Source organism: Acomys minous (assembly GCF_964271855.1).
Source record: "Acomys minous genome assembly, chromosome: 10".
Classification (NCBI taxonomy): domain Eukaryota; kingdom Metazoa; phylum Chordata; class Mammalia; order Rodentia; family Muridae; genus Acomys; species Acomys minous.
Genome location: NC_140491.1, coordinates 47,621,049 through 47,639,788, shown reverse-complemented (window position 1 = coordinate 47,639,788; position 18,740 = coordinate 47,621,049). Strand labels below are relative to the sequence as shown.

The 18,740-nt window shown below is 45.1% G+C and overlaps 1 protein-coding gene and 1 long non-coding RNA gene across 3 annotated transcripts in view; both read left to right on the top strand.

Moving 5' to 3' along the window:
• The window catches only part of LOC311607260 (uncharacterized protein), a 102,009-nt gene that overhangs the window by 73,802 nt on the left and 9,467 nt on the right, over positions 1-18,740 (top strand). Inside the window, exons 23-28 of the mRNA XM_084798942.1 lie at positions 626-824; positions 10,003-10,106; positions 11,388-11,562; positions 13,126-13,196; positions 13,603-13,696; positions 15,589-15,692. Of these exons, the coding sequence (XP_084655068.1) occupies positions 626-824; positions 10,003-10,106; positions 11,388-11,562; positions 13,126-13,196; positions 13,603-13,696; positions 15,589-15,692 (747 nt within the window). The remainder of the gene's footprint in view (positions 1-625; positions 825-10,002; positions 10,107-11,387; positions 11,563-13,125; positions 13,197-13,602; positions 13,697-15,588; positions 15,693-18,740) is intronic.
• LOC311607157 lies at positions 846-9,941 on the top strand. Of its 2 annotated transcripts, none has more exons than XR_014782542.1 (4): positions 846-991; positions 3,515-3,548; positions 6,544-6,616; positions 9,740-9,941. It is a non-coding gene; the product is annotated as an uncharacterized lncRNA (long non-coding RNA). The 2 variants fall into 2 exon arrangements; XR_014782543.1 differs by lacking the exon at positions 846-991 and adding an exon at positions 2,966-3,051.

Sequence of the window (18,740 nt, the reverse complement as noted above, 5' to 3'; positions counted from 1 at the left end):
ACTTTTTACATAGCATTCCGTGTTAGGTTGGCACTCCTGTCTGGGTATGTGTGTCTGTTTGATTTAGGTTTTCCCATTTAAGTTTAGAGCACATGCCCAGCTGGCTCGCACCTCAACTCAGGGATTGCATTCTGTCCCATAACTAGACTTGGTTTTTTAAATTTTGTTTATTTCATTTTATACAAATAGATGTTCTTCCTGCGTGTATTTATGTGTGCCCCGTGTGTGCAGTGCCCGTGGGAAGGAAGAGAGAATTGGAGTTGCACATGGTTGTGCGCCACCATGTTGGTGCTGGGAATCAAACTTGGGTCCTGCGCAAAACCAACAAGTACTCCTGCGCGCTGAGCCCTCTCTCCAGGCTCCGTAGCTAGTTTCTCTCCTTGCTGCCTGGTGAGCTCGTTTTGTTTCATTGCATCTCTCCTGTAAAGCTTTGCATATGCTCAGATGCAACTCTCGGTCCACAAACTCCCAATCCTGTGACTTTCCTCGTCCTTACCTGGTACTCTGTGTTTTTACAACCAGTAAATGGATTCGGATGGAGAAGAGCTGACGTCATACCAAGCTGCTACTCATCCTTTATCAGCAGATGTACTAGTAAATGTTGGTATTTCTGAATTTTTCAAAGGAGTGTTCCTGACTCGTGTGTGAGAGAGGCAAAGAAAGGGGAAAGGGAAACACAGGCGCCCCGAGAGCCTGTGGGCACACCAGTACCTGAGAAGTCCCCTCCAGAGCCTGTGGGCACACCAGCACCTGAGAAGTCCCCTCCAGAGCCTGTGGGCACACCAGTACCTGAGAAGTCCCCTCCAGAGCCTGTGGGCACATCAGTACCTGAGAAGTCCCCTCCAGAGCCTGTGGGCACACCAGTACCTGAGAAGTCCCCTCCAGAGCCTGTGGGCACATCAGTACCTGAGAAGTCCCCTCCAGAAGCTGCTGGTCTCCTGCTGGTGGAGGACAGCCACCGTCTGGCAGAACTGGATCAGGCTGAGAGAAGGTAAAAACCCCGTAGTCTCTATTTCCTGGGAAGGAATGCCTTTTTGTTTTGTTTTGTTGGTTTTTCGAGACAGGGTTTCTCTATGTAACCTTGCCTGTCCTGGACTTGCTTTGTAGACCAGGCTGGGCTCGAACTCACAGAGATCCACCTGCCTCTGCCTCCCAAGTGCTGGGATCAAAGGCGTGTGCCACCATGCCTGGCTGTGGGAAGGAATGCTAACGTGGCTTACTTGTTCTGGAAAAAAAAAAAAGCAGAACAGAGTCCTCTGTGTTCAAGATAACAAGTATCCTGCTGGTGCTGCTGGCGGACCCAGGTGACTGTGGCAAGCAGAGTTTTAGTAATTGGCCATCGATGAAGCCGGATGGTGCACAGGAGAGAGAAGTCCTTGGAGAATTGTTTTCCCCCTCAGAGAAGTGGGTGACAACCAGTAAAGAAGGATATGAAATTTCAGAGCTTTTCTTTTTCTTCTTCTTTTAAGATGAAGCTTTTTAAGAATATATTTCATGAGGATGAAAGTGGTCCAGTGTAGGAGACAGTGAATGCAATTGGAATTTTTGTATGACAAAGTATGTGAAATTTTGCATTTATTTATTTATTATGTATACAATGGTCTGCCTGCATGTGTGCCTGCCCACCAGACGAGGGCACCAGATCTCATTATAGATGGTCGTGAGACGACATGTAGTTGCTGGGAATTGAACTCAGGTCCTCTGGAAGAGCAGCCAGTGCTCCTAACCTCTGAGCCATCTCTCCAGCCCGTATTTGCAATCTTGATACATTACATCAGACAAATAGTAGACTGTCATTTGCACTTGTATACACACACACACAGTTTAAAACTCAAATGTTAAAAATGAGGCTGTAGGGGCTGAAGAGATGGCTCAGAGGTTAAGAACACTGCCTGCTCTTCCAGAGGTCCTGAGTTCAAGTCCCAGCAACCACATGGTGGCTCACAACCATCTATAATGTGATCTGATGCCCTCTTCTGGCCTGCAGATGCACACACAGGCAGAGCACTGTATATATAATAATAAATAAATAAATCTTTTTTTTAAATGCCATAACTGGCTTTTAAAAAATGAGGCTGTAATACATAGTTTGTAAAGTTATCAAATAACGCAGGGTTTTAAGACGCTGAGGCATAGTGAGAACTTAACTGTCCTCTGTGTGTTTCAAGGATCATCATGAGTAGCTATGGCTGTGTTGGTTGCCCGTGAGTGTGAGGTTTTTGGGTTGAAAGGTTGTCGTATGCATTCTGGAGATGAACAGTTTCTTTGAGCGCAGCAGCTGAGTAAACTGTTAACTACGGCAGAGACTATTATAGCTGTTTCATAAAGTCACGGTGCACGGAACGGTCTTCCATAGTACCACAGTACCAACAGCACTGTTGCTCTGCACTGAGAGCCGAGCGGGTGTGTAAGGGGTGATGGGCAGTCAGTTAAGCTGATTAAGAGACATGTTAAAGAATTATTTTAATGTAACTTCATTTCATTGGACATATAATGACAAGTTTGCCTATATAGTGAGTCTAATTTTTCTCTAAATTCTGCACATTTATCCATGTGCTTCATGTTTTGGGGGAGGTATTGAGCCCCGGGGCCTCGTGCCTAAGCAGGCACTGTGCCACTGAGCTCCGTCCCATCAGACAGCCTAAGCCACTCAGACTAACCTTGAAATCACTCCTTAGTGCAGCCGGGTTTAGAACCTGTGACCTTTGCACTGACTCCTGCACAACTGAATTTACAAGCTTATGATGCCACGCAGAGTTCAGCCTTCTGTTTAGCTGCAGACTCTGAAGTTACCGTTTGTCATTATAACCAAATTGGCATACAAACATGGATTCGTTTCCCGTTACAGCACTTGATAATAATACTGTTTTCACAGTGTGTTGTGGAACGTGGCATTTACGATTTAAACAATGTGGCCCAACCCCCGGAAGTTCTGGGGTTTCCTTCTGCCTTGGCTGGCTCTCTGTATGCACTCACGCAGTGGTTTGCCCTTCCTTTGCCTCCGTCTTTCCTTTACAGACTGTCTGGTACATCATCACACAGACTGCAGGGGTAAGAACGGGCTCCCAGGATGGCGCGCCGGCTGCGCAGTAGACAGAGAAAGCTAGCTCAGCTATGAGGAGGGGTTTCCCTGGGATGAACATGCGGCTCAGTAGATGAGAAAGCTGGCTTCTCTTGCAAGAGGTCCCAGGGTTGAGTATCAGCTCTGAGGGCACCAGACACTCACGTGGAGCCGTGTATGCAGGCAAAACACTCATACACTTTAACTAAATAAGTAAATATTTAAAAGGTTGGGTCAAGTTCATAATTAAACTATCACGAGTGCTATTATTCTTTGTCCCTTAACTTTAACTTCTGTTTATAGTTAAATCCACCTTATAGGAAATGACTGTGCTCTAAATATCATTGACATGTGAAGTAAATTACAAGTGCGGAGGTTTTATATAAACAGTGTTTGTATTTTATATCTTTAACATTTGCCTGAAATGATGTTATTTTATTTTATTTTTTTAAGGCTGACAAAGAGGCAAGCTAAAGAAAAGCACAAGGTACTGTAAATGAACAGTCAGAAACATAGTTTGATTGGTTGTAGGAGTAAAGCAAACTCTGGGGAACCTGGGCTGCAGGCCAAGTGACGCCACACTGCCCTCGGCATCAACATAACCCTGAGCAGCGGGGACGTGAACCTGCAACCTCCCACTGCCCATCCCCAGTACTGCCCACCCCAACCTGGCGCCGTGGGTAACCGGTAGGGAGTCCGGTCTGTGAGTCCTCACATGAGCATTGTCTGTCCGACAAAGATAGCGGTGGCAAGAAAGGCTTCGGAAACAGCACTGTTTTACTATGAGAAAACGAGGTTTCACCCAGAGGAATGGCCAAGGACAGTCTATGTGCCAGGCTGTCAAAAAGAGTAACCCTAGGAAGTCACGTCTCCCTGAAGGGCACGGAGACTGTAGGGTTTGATGCTGAGGGAGGAAGGGGTTTAGTGGATGCAGATTCTCAGGTCCTGGTGGTTTCAGGTCACGACAGGAAATACATAGCAGATCTTACCCGTTCTAGACGCTGTCCATGACCCAGACTCCTTCCCACAACCCTCATGCAAAGTGAGCAGAGTCATGAGCCTGGGTTGGGGGGCGGGGAGGGGAAGAGATAGTGACGCAGAGAATGTTCCCAAAGTCAGATGAACGAGGCTGGCAAAGGCCCAAAGTCAGGCAAGGGTTGCCCGGTACCCAGTTTCTACATCTGGTGACCCTGTGGGCATCCACTACAGTGTCCCGGGCCATGGTGTAGGGATTGGTGATGAAGAGGTGCTGGGATCCAGGGTACAGAAGGACAAGCTAAGCAGCGAGACCAAGGATGTGGCCGGGCTGTAGCCCATGATTGGCTGAGACAGAGAGGAAGGCAATGAAGAGGATGAGGAAAACCAAAAGAGACCTAAAGTTGGTAGCCACCCACGCCAAAGTCCATCCTGTTGAAACTTCAGCTGCCAACACAGATGCCCAGAGATTCACCAGCCAGGGATGGCAAACAGTTAGAAAGCTCGTTCTCCGGCTCTGGGCCCCGCTGGCAGGCTTACCCTCTCCGCACTGCACCAGCTCCAGGCCCCGCTGGCAGGTTTACCCTCGCTGCACTGCACCAGCTCCGGGCCCTGCTGGCAGGCTTACCCTCTCCGCTCCGGGCTCCGCTGGCACGTTTACCCTCTCCGCTCCGGGCCCCGCTGGCAGGCTTACCCTCTCCGCTCCGGGCCCCGCTGGCACGCTTACCCTCTCCGCTCCGGGCTCCGCTGGCACGTTTACCCTCTCCGCTCCGGGCCCCGCTGGCAGGCTTACCCTCTCCGCTCCGGGCCCCGCTGGCACGTTTAGCCTCTCCGCTCCGGGCCCCGCTGGCAGGCTTACCCTCTCCGCTCCGGGCCCCGCTGGCAGGCTTACCCTCTCCGCTCCGGGCCCCGCTGGCAGGCTTACCCTCTCCGCTCCGGGCCCCGCTGGCAGGCTTACCCTCTCCGCTCCGGGCCCCGCTGGCAGGCTTACCCTCTCCGTACTGCACCAGCTCCAGGCCCCGCTGGCAGGCTTACCCTCTCCGCACTGCACCAGCTCCAGGCCCCGCTGGCAGGCTTACCCTCTCCGCACTGCACCAGCTCCAGGCCCCGCTGGCAGGCTTACCCTCTCCGCACTTCCCCTTTCAGTCTGGCATCAACAAGACAGGAACTTGACACCCCAGCAGCAGTAAAGGAAAAACATCAGTGTCTGCCTTTTTCCTGTTACCCAGATAACTAGAAATAACTGCTTTCTCAATAGACTGTGAGGTTTAGGTAATTTATACTTAATCCTAACTTGTAAAAAATACGTACATCAGCAGGACATGATGAGGCACGCCTTGTTTGTATGTTTATAATAAATACTTAAATCAGTGGGATGTGTGGGGCACACTTTTTTTTTTTTGGTTTTGTTTTGTTTTGTTTTGTTTTTGTTTTTGTTTTTGAGACAGGGTTTCTCTGTGTAGCCTTGGCTGTCCTGGACTCACTTTGTAGACCAGGCTGGCTTCGAACTCATAGCAATCCACCTGCCTCTGCCTCCTGAGTCCTGGGATTAAAGGCATGGTCTACAAAGTGAGTCCAGGACAGCCAAGGCTACACAGAGAAACCCTGTCTCGAAAAACCAAACCAAACCAAAAGAATGCTTAAGTTGACTTTTTCCCCCCCCCTGTCTGGGGCTGGTGAGGTGACTCAGTGAGTAAGCTTGCCTGCCGAAACTCCAGGTGGCCAAGTTAGATTGCTGGAACCCATGTAAAGGGGGAAGGAAAGCGCACACCCCACAGAGTTGTCCAATGACTCCACATGCACAACACGGCAGCTTTAGTGTATTATATACAATAATAAACACTTTAATTAAAAAAGAACTGCAAGCAACTGTTAACATGAGCCTTAGTGATAAATAGAAAGTAACAAGACATTACTTTATTAAGATATATTATCAAAAACAATATGAAGTATCAACTGAAATATAGAGGTAAGGCAAAAAGACTTTCATAAAAGAATATGTTTTGAAAAAGAAATTAAGAAACAGGTGACAGAAGGGCACACACCTTTAATCCCAGAGGCAGGCAGATCTCTTGTTCAAGGTCAGCTTGGTCTCATAGCAAGTTCTAGGCCAGTTATGGCTCCATATGGAAAGCTTGTCTCAAAATTAACTTTTAATAAACAGGTGATTTAATCAGGGTTTCATTGGCAAAATCAATTCTATCTAGAATTACGTTTCTTCTTTTTTTGTTTGTTTTTGGTTTTTTGTTTTTCAAGACAGAGTTTCTCTGTGTGTAGCCTTGGCTGTCCTAGACTTGCTTTGTAGACGGGCTGGCCTTGAACTCACAGAGATCCGCCTGCCTCTGCCTCCCGAGTCGAGTGCTGGGATTAAAGGCATGTGCCATCATGCCCGGCCTAGAATTACATTTCTACATACACATTGTATTTAAGTTTAAATCACCACTTCTGTGCATTTGCTACAGGCTATATAGCTTTGGGGGAGATTTTGAAATAGTGCTATTTTACAGACAGAAACCCAAGCAAATGAAACAGAAGAAGCCAATGGCAGGAGTCAGCCGTCTGTGACAGCCTCAGGCAGTGGTGAGTTGGCCCGTCCTTGCCGTGGGTCCATCAGCTGCTAAGCAGGCACCTTGAAGGGGCGTGTGCAAAGGCTCTGTGAACAGGAGGCCTCTGCTGCATTCGGATCCTCTTTTTTGCATCCCTCAGTCCTGAGTCACAGAATGCTGAAGTGTTGGGGTTCTGGGGTCACAGAGATGCCCCCTATACCATACTAGGCAGAGAACCACTTCAAACTCCCAGCCAAAGAGCTTTGAGGACCCCTGCTGTGCCCCATGCGAGGGGCATTTGAGGTCTGCTTCCTCTTGCTGTAACCTTAGACCTCTGCCTCCTCCAACCCTGACCCACTCACTCTGTCTCTATCCTGAAAAGTCAGTCACCCAGCTGTCAGTCCTCGCTGCTAAAGCTGGCGATAGCAACTAACAACACACTAGGCCTCCTTTAATAAACTGTCTTTTTTTTTTTATACTTTTGCCAATATTTATTAAAATTTAATCATTAAATTCCAGTTTGGTTTAGCTTATACTCAGGGAACACATTTCTCACTGTTTAAATTGGCTTGACTTAATAATCCTATGACGGTTTACTTCTGATCTTAGCACGTATACTAATATGGTGAAGCACGCTTGTCCTCCACGGTGTCCCACTGACGGCCTGTTCCACTCCTTACTGAGTTTAGAGTTTTCAGATGGTGTCTGTGAATGCCGTTGGGCACTGTGGTCAAGTTTTGTGTCCTGTATTTGTAAACTGTCACTGGATGCACAAATTGTGTCCCTCCCCAGTCCCTGATGCTGTTGGCCACCCTGAACGTGATCATGTGCTGAGAGCCAGAGTTGCCGCAAGCTCGTGGGCACAATGCCCTGCCACAAATGGAATTAAACTGCACGCCTAAAATGTATTTTATGTGTATATGTGGATGAGTGGAAGTATGCATGCGCACCGTGTGCATGCAGTACCAGCAGAGGTCAGAAGAGGGCATGTCAGATCCCTCGAAACTGGAGCTACAAGTGACTGTGAGCCTCCATGTGGGTGCTGGGAATCCAAGTCCAGTCTTCTGCAAGATCAGCCATGCACTGAGCCTCTGAGCACCTCGCCAGCCCTGAGACTTGTGGTAGTGGTGGTGGTGGTGGTGGTGGTGGTGGTGGTGGTGGTGGTGGTTGTTGTTGTTGTTGTTGTTGTTGTCGTCGTCATTGCTGCTGCTGTTGTTTCAGGGTGTTGTTGTAGCTTACTTTTTATTCAGGCAAACAATCTGTCTTTCACCTGAATTGTTCACTCATGTCCATTTTATACAGTCACTGAGAGGCTATTGACTGACTCTTCAATAACATTTTAGTGGGCACAGGAGTGACAGCCCCTGATAATCCAAATTTTACACCCATCTTTGACTTCTGAAACGGAGCCCCTAGGGAACGGTTGTCGAATGGAATTCTTAGTGGTAGCACAAATGAGTGCAGATTCTGTGTGGGGAGTGAGAGCTGTGAGAAGCCATTTGGATTGCAATCGCCAATTGGGAGACAGCTGCTGTCCTGAGGTGGCTGGCATCCCATGGCATGGCTAAGCAGAGGCCCTCACACAGGGGCTTCTAGCAGGAAACGCTGAGGCAATTTAAAGGCTGCCGCAGCATTGCAGTGGAAGAACGGGGCTTTTGATAACCTTAGTTTATTATTTGTCTGGACTTCAGGTCTCACCACTTGGGAGCAGAAGTATGTTCAGCGCTCTGATAAACCGCTTGCTGTGGCATGCCGTGGTTCCCTCCGTTACTAGATTAGAAGACAGACTGCTTTGTATGTGTATCTTATACGTTGTTTTGTATGTATGTCTTATACATTGTTTTGTGTGTGTGTTGTTCATTGTTTTATATGTACATTTTATACACTCATGACATCCTTCTTATGTTCCTTCAATATTTCTATGGCATGTGGTTCTGTGAATCTTTCACACTATATGAAAGCTCAGAACAATTTTTTTAAAAACCACAAGGTATACACAGACCAACACTGTTCAGCCTTGTTCAAGGGTAAGCTGTAGTTTACTTGTCCGCCATTTTGCTGTTAAATTCCTGTTGATTTGGATGTGTTTGAGCAAAATTTAACCTTTAAAAAGTTAGCTCTCTGTGCATATGCCTCTCTTTGAATTTCAATATGGGTACATTTAAGTCACAATAAAAAGCTTGGCCCTTCCTTCCTGTTCTTATGACAGCCTCCAGTTCTCCCTCCTCCCTGCTCTTCCACCACACACACACACACACACACACACACACACACACACACACACACACGCAGCAGTGTTGGGTAGGGTTTTTCTGAAAGACAATGGAGAGTTTTGCACTGTGATATTGCCATGAGTCCACGGGGCCCAGGGAATGGAATGTGATGAGAACGGCCCTCACAGGCTCATATATTTGAATGGTTCTATCTGAACATGTAATGCTCATTTTGTGTCTTTGCTCCCCTAGATTTGAAGCTAAACAAAAGCAAGGTGTATTTAGTCAGGGTTCTCTAGAGTAACAGAACTTACAGACTGAACATACTTATAATAAAGGGGATGGATTAGGGTGGCTTACTGGCTGTGGCCCAGCTAGTCCAACAATGGCTGTCTACCAACGAAAGGGGCAAGAATCCAGGAGCTGTACAGTCCATGAGGCTGGATGTCTGAGCTGGTCTTCAGTACACACCAGAATGCCAGAGAAGTCTGCCCTAACGCCAGGGAAGGAAAGGACTCGCCAGTGAGAGCCAGAGCAAGGCGGCAATGAGCCGGAGAGCTTCCTCCTTGCATGCCCCTCATAAAGGCTTCCAGCGGAAGGTGAAGCCCAGATTAAAGGTGGATCTTCCCCTCATAAAAGATCTGGATTAAAGGTGGATCTTCCCACGTCTGGGTCTAGATTAGGATTAGAAGTAGGGCTTCCCACTTCAAATGATTTAATTTTTAAAAATCTCTCACAGGTGTGCCCCGCCATTTGGGTTTTAGTAATTCCTGATGTAGTCAAGTTGACAACCAATTAGCCAGTGGAATTTAACAGTGCATTCTTTATTACAGGCACATGGTGCTTATTGTTCGGCGTATGAATGGGTGAGTCTGAAAATGTAGTCCCTGTGTACAAAATGTGCTCACCTATAATTTCTTTCCATGCTCTCTTCTCTCTTACAGATTCTAGTAGCCTGTGGATCCTCTGGGATATGACGCAGTCATATGAAAGACTAATAGAACTTAAAAATAGTTACTATGAGCTACTTTCAAGAAAGCTTGAAAAGGTGGAAAATAAAGCTAGTGGAGTGCAGAGAGAACAGACAGAAATTAAAAAAATAAAACCCTGGCAACAGCACAAAGAAATGGAACGGGACGAGTTCTGCACTTTGAGGCATGATACTTTAGTTGGTTTTTTTTATTTGTATTTGTATTTTTTTGTTTTATATTTATGTGCAACTGCCTATATGCATGTCTATATGCCACATGCATCCAAGGCCCCAGAGACCAGAAGAGGATGTCAGATTGCCTGGAGGACCCAGAGTTACAGGTGACTGTGAGCTACCATATGGGTGCTGGCAATCCAAACCAGGTCCTGGCAAGAGCATGGAGCCATGTCCCCAGCCCCCACGACAGTTGAGTTTGGAAGAAACACTTGAATCCATCATACTGTGTTACAGATAGGCAGTGGGATATTTCCATTGCTGACTTATGGTCTGGTATTCAAGGGAATGTTTTTGGGGGGTTTTGGAGTGTGAAATTGTGAGGGAAAGTGTAACCACCTCATTTGGGTATGATGAGCATTTTAAATAAATAAATTCATAGCCTTCACACAGGAATCTGAGTGGCTGTGCTGAGTCCTGTTACTCACTTAGCAGTGAGAGCTTGTGAACATTTTCATAATTTCTGGTTACAATTAATGCTGCATGGGGACTTTGGTTTCTGAATTTCTAAATATTTTGAAAACATCATCCATATGCAATTACTTGTTCAAAGCATAGAAATCTTCTTTAAAGCTTGGATCAATAATACATCTTACCTGATCTAAAGAAAGCTTTATGTCCCTGCATTGCCAGGGACCCAGCAGAGGCAGTCACCAATGACAAGCCTCCGCTGATGAGCTAGACCCCATCTGTACTTTTGTTAACACAAATGAAATAAAAAGCAGCTAGAGCTCATTGGTCTGTTTATTCTATGTCTCCTTCATTCACTGATAGAATTCAGATTTCTATGTTAAAGAACAATTCATTACTATTAAATAAATGATCAGATTATATATTATTCACAAAAGACTATCAAGTTTCTGACGTAATAAATAATGTTGAGATATGATCAAAGTGTTATGAAGAGAGTGAGAGAGAACAGACACCAGAGCCCTCCTTCTGGTCTTGATTATGGCTACAGACAGCCCCTCCTATGTGAGCATCTGGAGGTGATCCTCTGTGATGTGAATCATCTTGGGGCGCATCTGGCATATGTAATAGTGATGGCATTTTCTTTCAAGTCAATTTATTCAATTGTTTGGAAGGGTAATAAATCAAGAAGATTATTGGGTGGGTACAGTAGGCATGCACTCAAGGGTACAGTACTCCCAGCACTCAAGGAGTCAGAGGCAGGTGGAGCTCTGTGAGCTTGAGGTCAGCCTGGTCTGCGTAGTGAGTCTAGGACAGCCAATACTACACACACACACACACACACACACACACACACACACACACACACACACAAACCTGTCTTGAGAAAAAATAAAAAGAAGATTATTTGTTAGTATAATGAAAGCACAATGACTGCTTTTCCTAAAAATGAGCTCTACTGTGTTTTAACACTTCAGGTTCCCCTTAAGGCAAAATGCGAAGCAAGAAGATGCTGAGCCTACATCTCAGCAAAAGGAGACGCAGTTAAAAGGGGGAAAGGAGCAATATGATGAGAATGCGGAACGGACTCAACACCCAGAAATCAGGACAGTGATTACAGAAGTAACGGCCGTGGAGAATGATTTGAGACAGGTAAATCAGCTGTGAGTAAAGTTTTCTATTTCTAAGCGCTTAACAGATATTAGCCGGATCGTGTCAATTTTGTATGTGTTTTCAGATAAACGCATGTGACTAACAGAAAGTGATCAGAACACAAAAGGTTATTACTTGCCAACTCACCACGTGAAAACATGAAAGAGTGCAGTTATGCAAACTTGCGACAGGCACCTCATCACTTGACAGTATCATTTTTGGGACACTGTGGTTGATCGGCACCTTTGTTGACACATGTTCTTACACCATCCACTCTTCTGTTTTTGTTTTTGTTATTTTATTTTATTTTATTTGTTTAGTTTTTCAAGACTCGTGTTGAGCACTGCAGTTTCCATTCCTAGTTTTCTTTTAGAAATCTAGTACTGTCTGCCTGAACAGACACCATCCAAGCATCAACACACACCTGGCTGGTCCTCTCCTCCATAGAGTCTGGTATAGCTCTACACGCCCTGAGTCACCCTTGGTCTTACATAAAGGACCACCTTCGTTGGCCCAATGGCTGTGCAAGGTATCAGATTTCATTAGACCATAAAATATACTCAAAATAGTAATGCTAAGAGCAAATATTGGATACAGTTTCTCATGTGCCACAATGCGTTAGTATACTGCTTTTGGGTACTCCCCAGTCCAACGGTCCTGACACTGCAGTGTGGTGAGCACTGTATTACTAACTCCATCGTACGGGTGAAGACACCAAGGTACGGAAAGTTGATTGACTCAAGTTCACATCACTCCTAAGTGACTGAGCTGGGATCCAGACCATCATGGCAGCTGTGAAAAATCCAGTCTCTCTTTTTATCTAATTTTGCTTTGTCTGATTTCTTTGTGTCTTATTGGTCTTAGTTTGTTTAGTTTGATTTCTGTTTTTGTGAGAAGGTGTTTCTTGGTTTTTTGTTTTTGTCTGTTTTAAGGAGAGGGGGGAAGGGGGGAAGAACATCAAGTTGGGTGAGTAGGGTAAGTGGGGAGAATCTGGAAGAAGAAAAACAATCAAACTATATGAAAAAAATTTTCTCAATTTTAATGAGTTTAAAAAGAGAGATTATATACCTAAAAGGTGTCTACAAAGTAGGAAGATTAAATTCAAATAGTTGTCCCAAAGTATAGTTAAAAAATACTGTCTCTCAGATCATTTCTTAAAGCATCTAATTTTCACCTAAAATACCGTGTTCGTGTTTACCATCACAGGCATATCCCTGTGATCATTTATATATGCATAAATAAAATCAGCTTTTTAAATGATGGGTTTTGAGGTGTTTCAGGAAATTCAGACACACAAATCTCCACACGTTGCCAGTTCTATCAACCATGTATCCAACAGGATGTGCTTCCAAGCACAGTAAACCTCAACGGTTCTGTCGACGGCAGGCAGCATTATCCTAGGCATAGTGGGGACAGCCGTCCTGCTGTAGCAGCTCAGTTAACTCTGCGGCTGCAGACAACACCCAGGTGAAGGGGCACAGCCGTGTTATAACAGAATCCTGGCTTGAGGATGGGTAAAGGGCAGACTGAATGGCATTGCTTTATTTTCCTTGCTCACTTTAGTTGCAGGGAGCCGGGGATCAACTCACACAGACAACCAAGAGTTCTCAGAAGACACAAGCCATCCTGCGAAGGTATAAACAGAGCAGCACACAAAGTACCATGAGTTTCGTAAAAAGAATAGAACTTTTCTCAGCTATGGTAATGACTACCCCCTCCCGGAGGCCAGGAAACCCCTTTAGCATTATGGTCATTGAAATGCATCGTTTCAGTCTTGGATGTGGGACAGTGAGACAGGCCATGGTCTGTGTGTGTGATGTGAAGTTTGGTGGTCCCAAACCCAGCCAAAAAATACATGTATAACTTTTTACACTATTGTGTACATTTTCCGCAAAACATGGCAGGAAAAAAAAAATGAAAAATTCCGAACCACCTGCTTTTCAATTGTTAAAAATGAAATGGTTCTTTCAGATGCTAGCTCAGAAATTGTGACAATGGTTTTTTAAGTCTATATGTGAATCATTACCAAATACATTTCAGGCTTGAAGCTCAGCTTTCCAAGTTAAAAATTACACTGAAAGCGCAATCAGCAAAAATTGAGCAGATGCAGAATCGACTGCTACGTGGTGGTTTGGTGAGTCTCTTTTCCTCTGCCATCCTCATAACCTTCCTCCCTCTAAGGGGGTTGTATGGGGATATTCTAGGATGTATGAAAAGTACCATTGATAAAGACATCTGCTGGGTCTGGGCATGGTGGCACACACCTTTTTTTAAATATTTATTTATTATGTATACAGTGCTCTGCCTGCATGTACCCCTGCAGGCCAGGAGAGGGCATCAGATCATGTTATAGATGGTTGTGAGCCACCATGTGGGTGCTGGGAACTGAGCTCAGGACCTCTGGAAGAGCAGTCAGTGCTCTTAACCTCTGAGCCATCTCTCCAGCCCCCAAGGTACACACGTTTAATCCCAGCACTCAATAAGCCAAGTCAGATCAGCCAGGGCTACATCACTGAAAACATGTGAGCGTACATGGTGTGTGTGTGTGTGTGTGTGTGTGTGTGTGTGTGTGTTGTTGTTGTTGTTGTTGTTGTTGTTGTTGTTGTTCATAATGCTACTACTTTTTTTTTTTAACCAATAGCGGATATCCTCTTGGTTTTATAGAAGCTCGTTGAAATGATAAGATTAGGGATTTTGGTAGCAAGACTTAACTGAAAAAGGAGCTGGAGAGACGGCTCAGGGTCTGAGAGCACGCTCTGTTCTTAGAACCAGACTCCTGTTTCCAGCTCCTATGTCAGCTGGCTCACAAGCACCAAATCCAGCCACAGCGGAGCTGGTGATCTCCCCTGACTTCTGTGAGCACCTGTGCATGCATGACATACATACACACATGCACATAAATTGAAAGAAATTATTTTTTAAAATTAAGGATTCACCAGGCATGATGGTGAACACCTTTAATCCAACTACTCAGGAGGCAAGAGGCAGGTGGATATCTGACTTTAAGGCTAGCCTGGTCTACACAACAAGTTCTAGGAGAGCCAGGGATACACCGAGAAGCCTTGCCTCGAAAAGAAAAAGGGTTTACTAAACAAGATTCTTATAAAATGAATATTTTATGTTATATATTTTGTTATTATTAATACCTTTAATAGATTATGATATATAATATAATGCTTTGTTAGACAACATTGTTTCCCCGTTAGCTGATGAATGGGCATAGGGACTATTTGTACATCAAACCTACTGTGAATAAAGTTGCTGTGTACAGCTGTCTGTATCACTGGGAAGGTCTTACTAGTCTAAGAGCATTCCACGGTTATTTGGTCTAGAGTTCTACATTGATTACCAGAAGCCTTCGGTGAAGTTTTGAGAACGGATAGCTTTTAAGTTCCATTTATAATTAAGAGTAGAAACTTGGGACTAGAAAGGGGGTTTCGCAGTTGAAAGCACTTGCTGCCCTTGCAGAGGACCCAGGTTCAGTTCCCAGCACTTTATACCCATTCAGCCCTTCACCATCTGCAACTCCAGCTCCAGTAGGTAGATCTGGCGCCCTCTATTGGCCTCTGCAGGCACCTGCACACACACACTCACACACACACACACACACACACACACACACACACACACACACGGAGGGGAGGAACAAATAATAAAAAAATAATAAATTTCTTCAAAGACTAAAGATAAGTATATAAGTATATGAGAGCTGGTTTTGTTTTGGTTTTTGTTTTTTGCTTATTCCAGACAGGGTTTTCTCTGTGTATTCCCAGCTGGCCTGGAACTCGATGTAGACCAGGCTGGCCTCGAACTCAGAGATCCGCCTGCCTCTCCCTCTGGAGTGCTGGGATTAAAGGCTTGCGCCACCACCTGGCTAAGGAGTTTTGTTTTGGTTTTTTAATATGATTCTAAATGTAATGTTACAAACTTATACAAATACATATTACTCACAAGCTTATAGGACATGATTTTATAAAAGAAGAATAAGACTCTTGATAATTTAAAATATTTTATAATCTCTTAAAGGTTGGAGATGAAACAAAGAATCTCATTCAGCAAACACAATCTCTAGAGTGTACTTTGGAAAAACAGATGAATAAAAATGAGGAATTGATGATAGAGTTGACTGGGTAAGATTTTAATATTTCAAATCTTTTCACTCATTAATTAGCTTCACTAATTTTTTGTTATTTGGGGTTTTTTTCAGAATTTCATATATGAATGACATATTTACTTTATTTTCCCTCCCATATCCATCCCCCCACCCTTTTTTTTTTTTTTTTTTTTGGTTTTTCGAGACAGGGTTTCTCTGTGGAGCCTTGGCTGTCCTGGACTCACTTTGTAGACCAGGCTGGCCTCGAACTCACAGCGATCCACCTGCCTCTGCCTCCGGAGTGCTGGGATTAAAGGCGTGCGCCACCATGCCCGGCTGTGCTTTAATTTTTATTGTTACATATATGTGTGTGTATCTATAAACACAACCTACTGAGTTCACTCCGTATGGCTCCTATGCATGTATTTTAGGGATGACTTCTTGGTATTATATACGTTCATTGTAACCTCTCTAGATTATTTTATGTGTAGGAGTGTTGTGCCAGCATGTGTGTCTGTGCACCACACACATGCCTGGTGCCCACCAGAAGAGGGTGTCAGATCCCCTGGAACTCTGATTGCGGTTGCAGGTGGTTGGGAGCTGCTGTGTGGGGGCTGGGAACCTAACCCAGGTCCTCCTCAGCCACCTCGCTCAGTCACTGTCCTGCACCAGAGCACATCTGTGCCAGGCTCTTTGGGTGCCCTTCTACAAGCTGCTCGTGGGTTCTTTGTCAAGGTTGTTCCTGGGGGAACAACCACTATGACAGATAGAGGGGGTGGGGGATCTTGCCTAGACAGGTGTGTGATGGCTTTGAAGCCGGAGTGGCCTTAGTAAGAGAAACAACAGCGTTATCATCTGTAAGAAACACAACTCATCAAATGCACATGCCAACTGAGAATGGGAGGATGGAAAAAAAAATGCAGCAAGCAAACGGAAGCTGAAAAACAATTAGGCGTCCCTAGAGGCACATCTGACTGAGTGGCATTTAAGACAAATTTTGAAGAGATAGTGGAGGCCCCTGCATGTTAACAAATGGAATGTTCTTTCAAGAATGTGTTACACTTGCTGGGCATGGTGGCGCATGCCTTTAATCCCAGCACTCAGGGAGGCAGAGGCAGGTGGATCCCTGTGTTCAAGGCCACCCTGGTCTACAAAGGAAGGCCTGGACACCCAGGGCTACACAGAGAGACCCTGTCTCAAAAAACCTAAAAAAAGAAAAGAAAAGAAAAAATAATGTATTACATTTGTAAATAGACATGCACTTGATGTCCAGACTCAGGGTTTTAAATAATCCAAGACACTGTAATGCTAGATTGAAGGATAGAGGAGAACGGCCGTAACAAGCCCTCAGAATGTCCCAGCTCTCCACTCTGGGGTACACTTTCTAGAAGCCCACGGTGCATTCCCAATGATAAATAACATTTTAGGCCAAAAAAGCAAATCTGCACTAACACCCGCCCTCCCTGGGGGCTTCTTGCATGCACTTCCTTTTCTTCTTGTGCACCAGAGTAGACAAGTAAATTTGTCAACATGTATATTTAGATCTTGCAGTGACATCCATGTATTCTTTTCTGCTTCACTCTGGTGCCTAATCTATGAATTACAAGTAATCCTTAGTAATTTGTCAGTGTTTCATGCTAAAATGGATAATAATGATTCTGATATATCCAAATGTGGTTATAATACTTATTCCTTTTGTGATATGTCATCAAATTTTTCTCTATACTATTTACTTAAGATTATAATTTTACCCAAGAGCCATAAACCATTTAACAAAACCCCGATGGGAAGCCACTTTTTGAGTTGTTGGTCAGAGTTATCCAAGACACTCCAAAAACAATATAAGCCACTGATGTTGCCCTTAGCTGCCTCCCAGAGGTCGGAGGCAAATTCCTATTGTTGAAAGCACCAAGCACTTCAGACACAGGGCCCAGGGGCCCCTGAGCTGCAACCGGCCTGCACGCCTCCCCCTGGCTTTTATGGTACCGGAAGGTGCTACGCAAGATTCCAAGGGTGAAAACAAGTGGTATCCCTACCCAGCTGTGACGCCTATGAGCTACAACAACCGGCATGGCACAAGATCCGTAAGGGTGCAATTGTGGTATGCATGCGTTGGAGGTAACCAACAGTTCTCCTAAGGCCCACTGACGCCATGCCCACCACGGAAATGTAAGCAATCACACAGAGCTGGTGAAGTCATGGATCTTGGAGGAAAACCTACAACCATCACTTACTAAACCTCTTCAAAGAAATGTCTCTTTGCAACAACAGAGACAATCACACACACACACACACACACACACACACACACACACACACACACAAAACCATAACTGATCAAGATACAAAGAACAAGTAACCTTGTGGTACCCAACCCCAGGGTTAGACAACTGACACATCCTAATGCAGCTCCTGCACCTAAGGCTCAGAGATCAGGGCAGAAAGGCAGGGGTGGAAAGATGGTAAGAGACAGACGAACATGAAGCTTGCTGTGAGATTGTGCCTCCTACAACCATGAAGTCTCATCAACAAGTCTCTAAGCAAAACTTGAACAAGGATGACACCAACAGACACACTAAACATGGAAGGGAAAAGCTCAGAGGCCTTCGACTCCAGAAAAAAAAAACTGCAGGCAGGGGCTGGAGAGATGGCTCAAAGGTTAAGGGCACTGGCTGTCCTTCCAAAGGTTATGAGTTCAACTCCCAGAAACCAGGTGGTGGCTCACAGCCATCTATGGTGAGATCTTGCGCCCTCTTCTGGCCTGCAGGTGTACATGCAGGCAGAGTGCTGTATACATAATAAATAAACAAATCTTAAAAAAAAAAATGCAGGCAACTAAGAAATACCAAGAATAGAAGAAATAGTCTTTCCCAGGGAAGAGCCTTCCAATTGGTTATCCAGTAGAAATAGGATTATATGGACTGAGCAAGTTGTATTTATATATTTAGAACTACATATGTGGCCAGGTGGTGGTAGCACATACCTTTAATCCCCTCACTCAGGAGGCAGAGTTAGGTGGATCTCAGCAAGTTTCTGGCCAGCCTGGTCTACAGAGTTAGTTCCAGGACAGCCAGGGCAATATAGA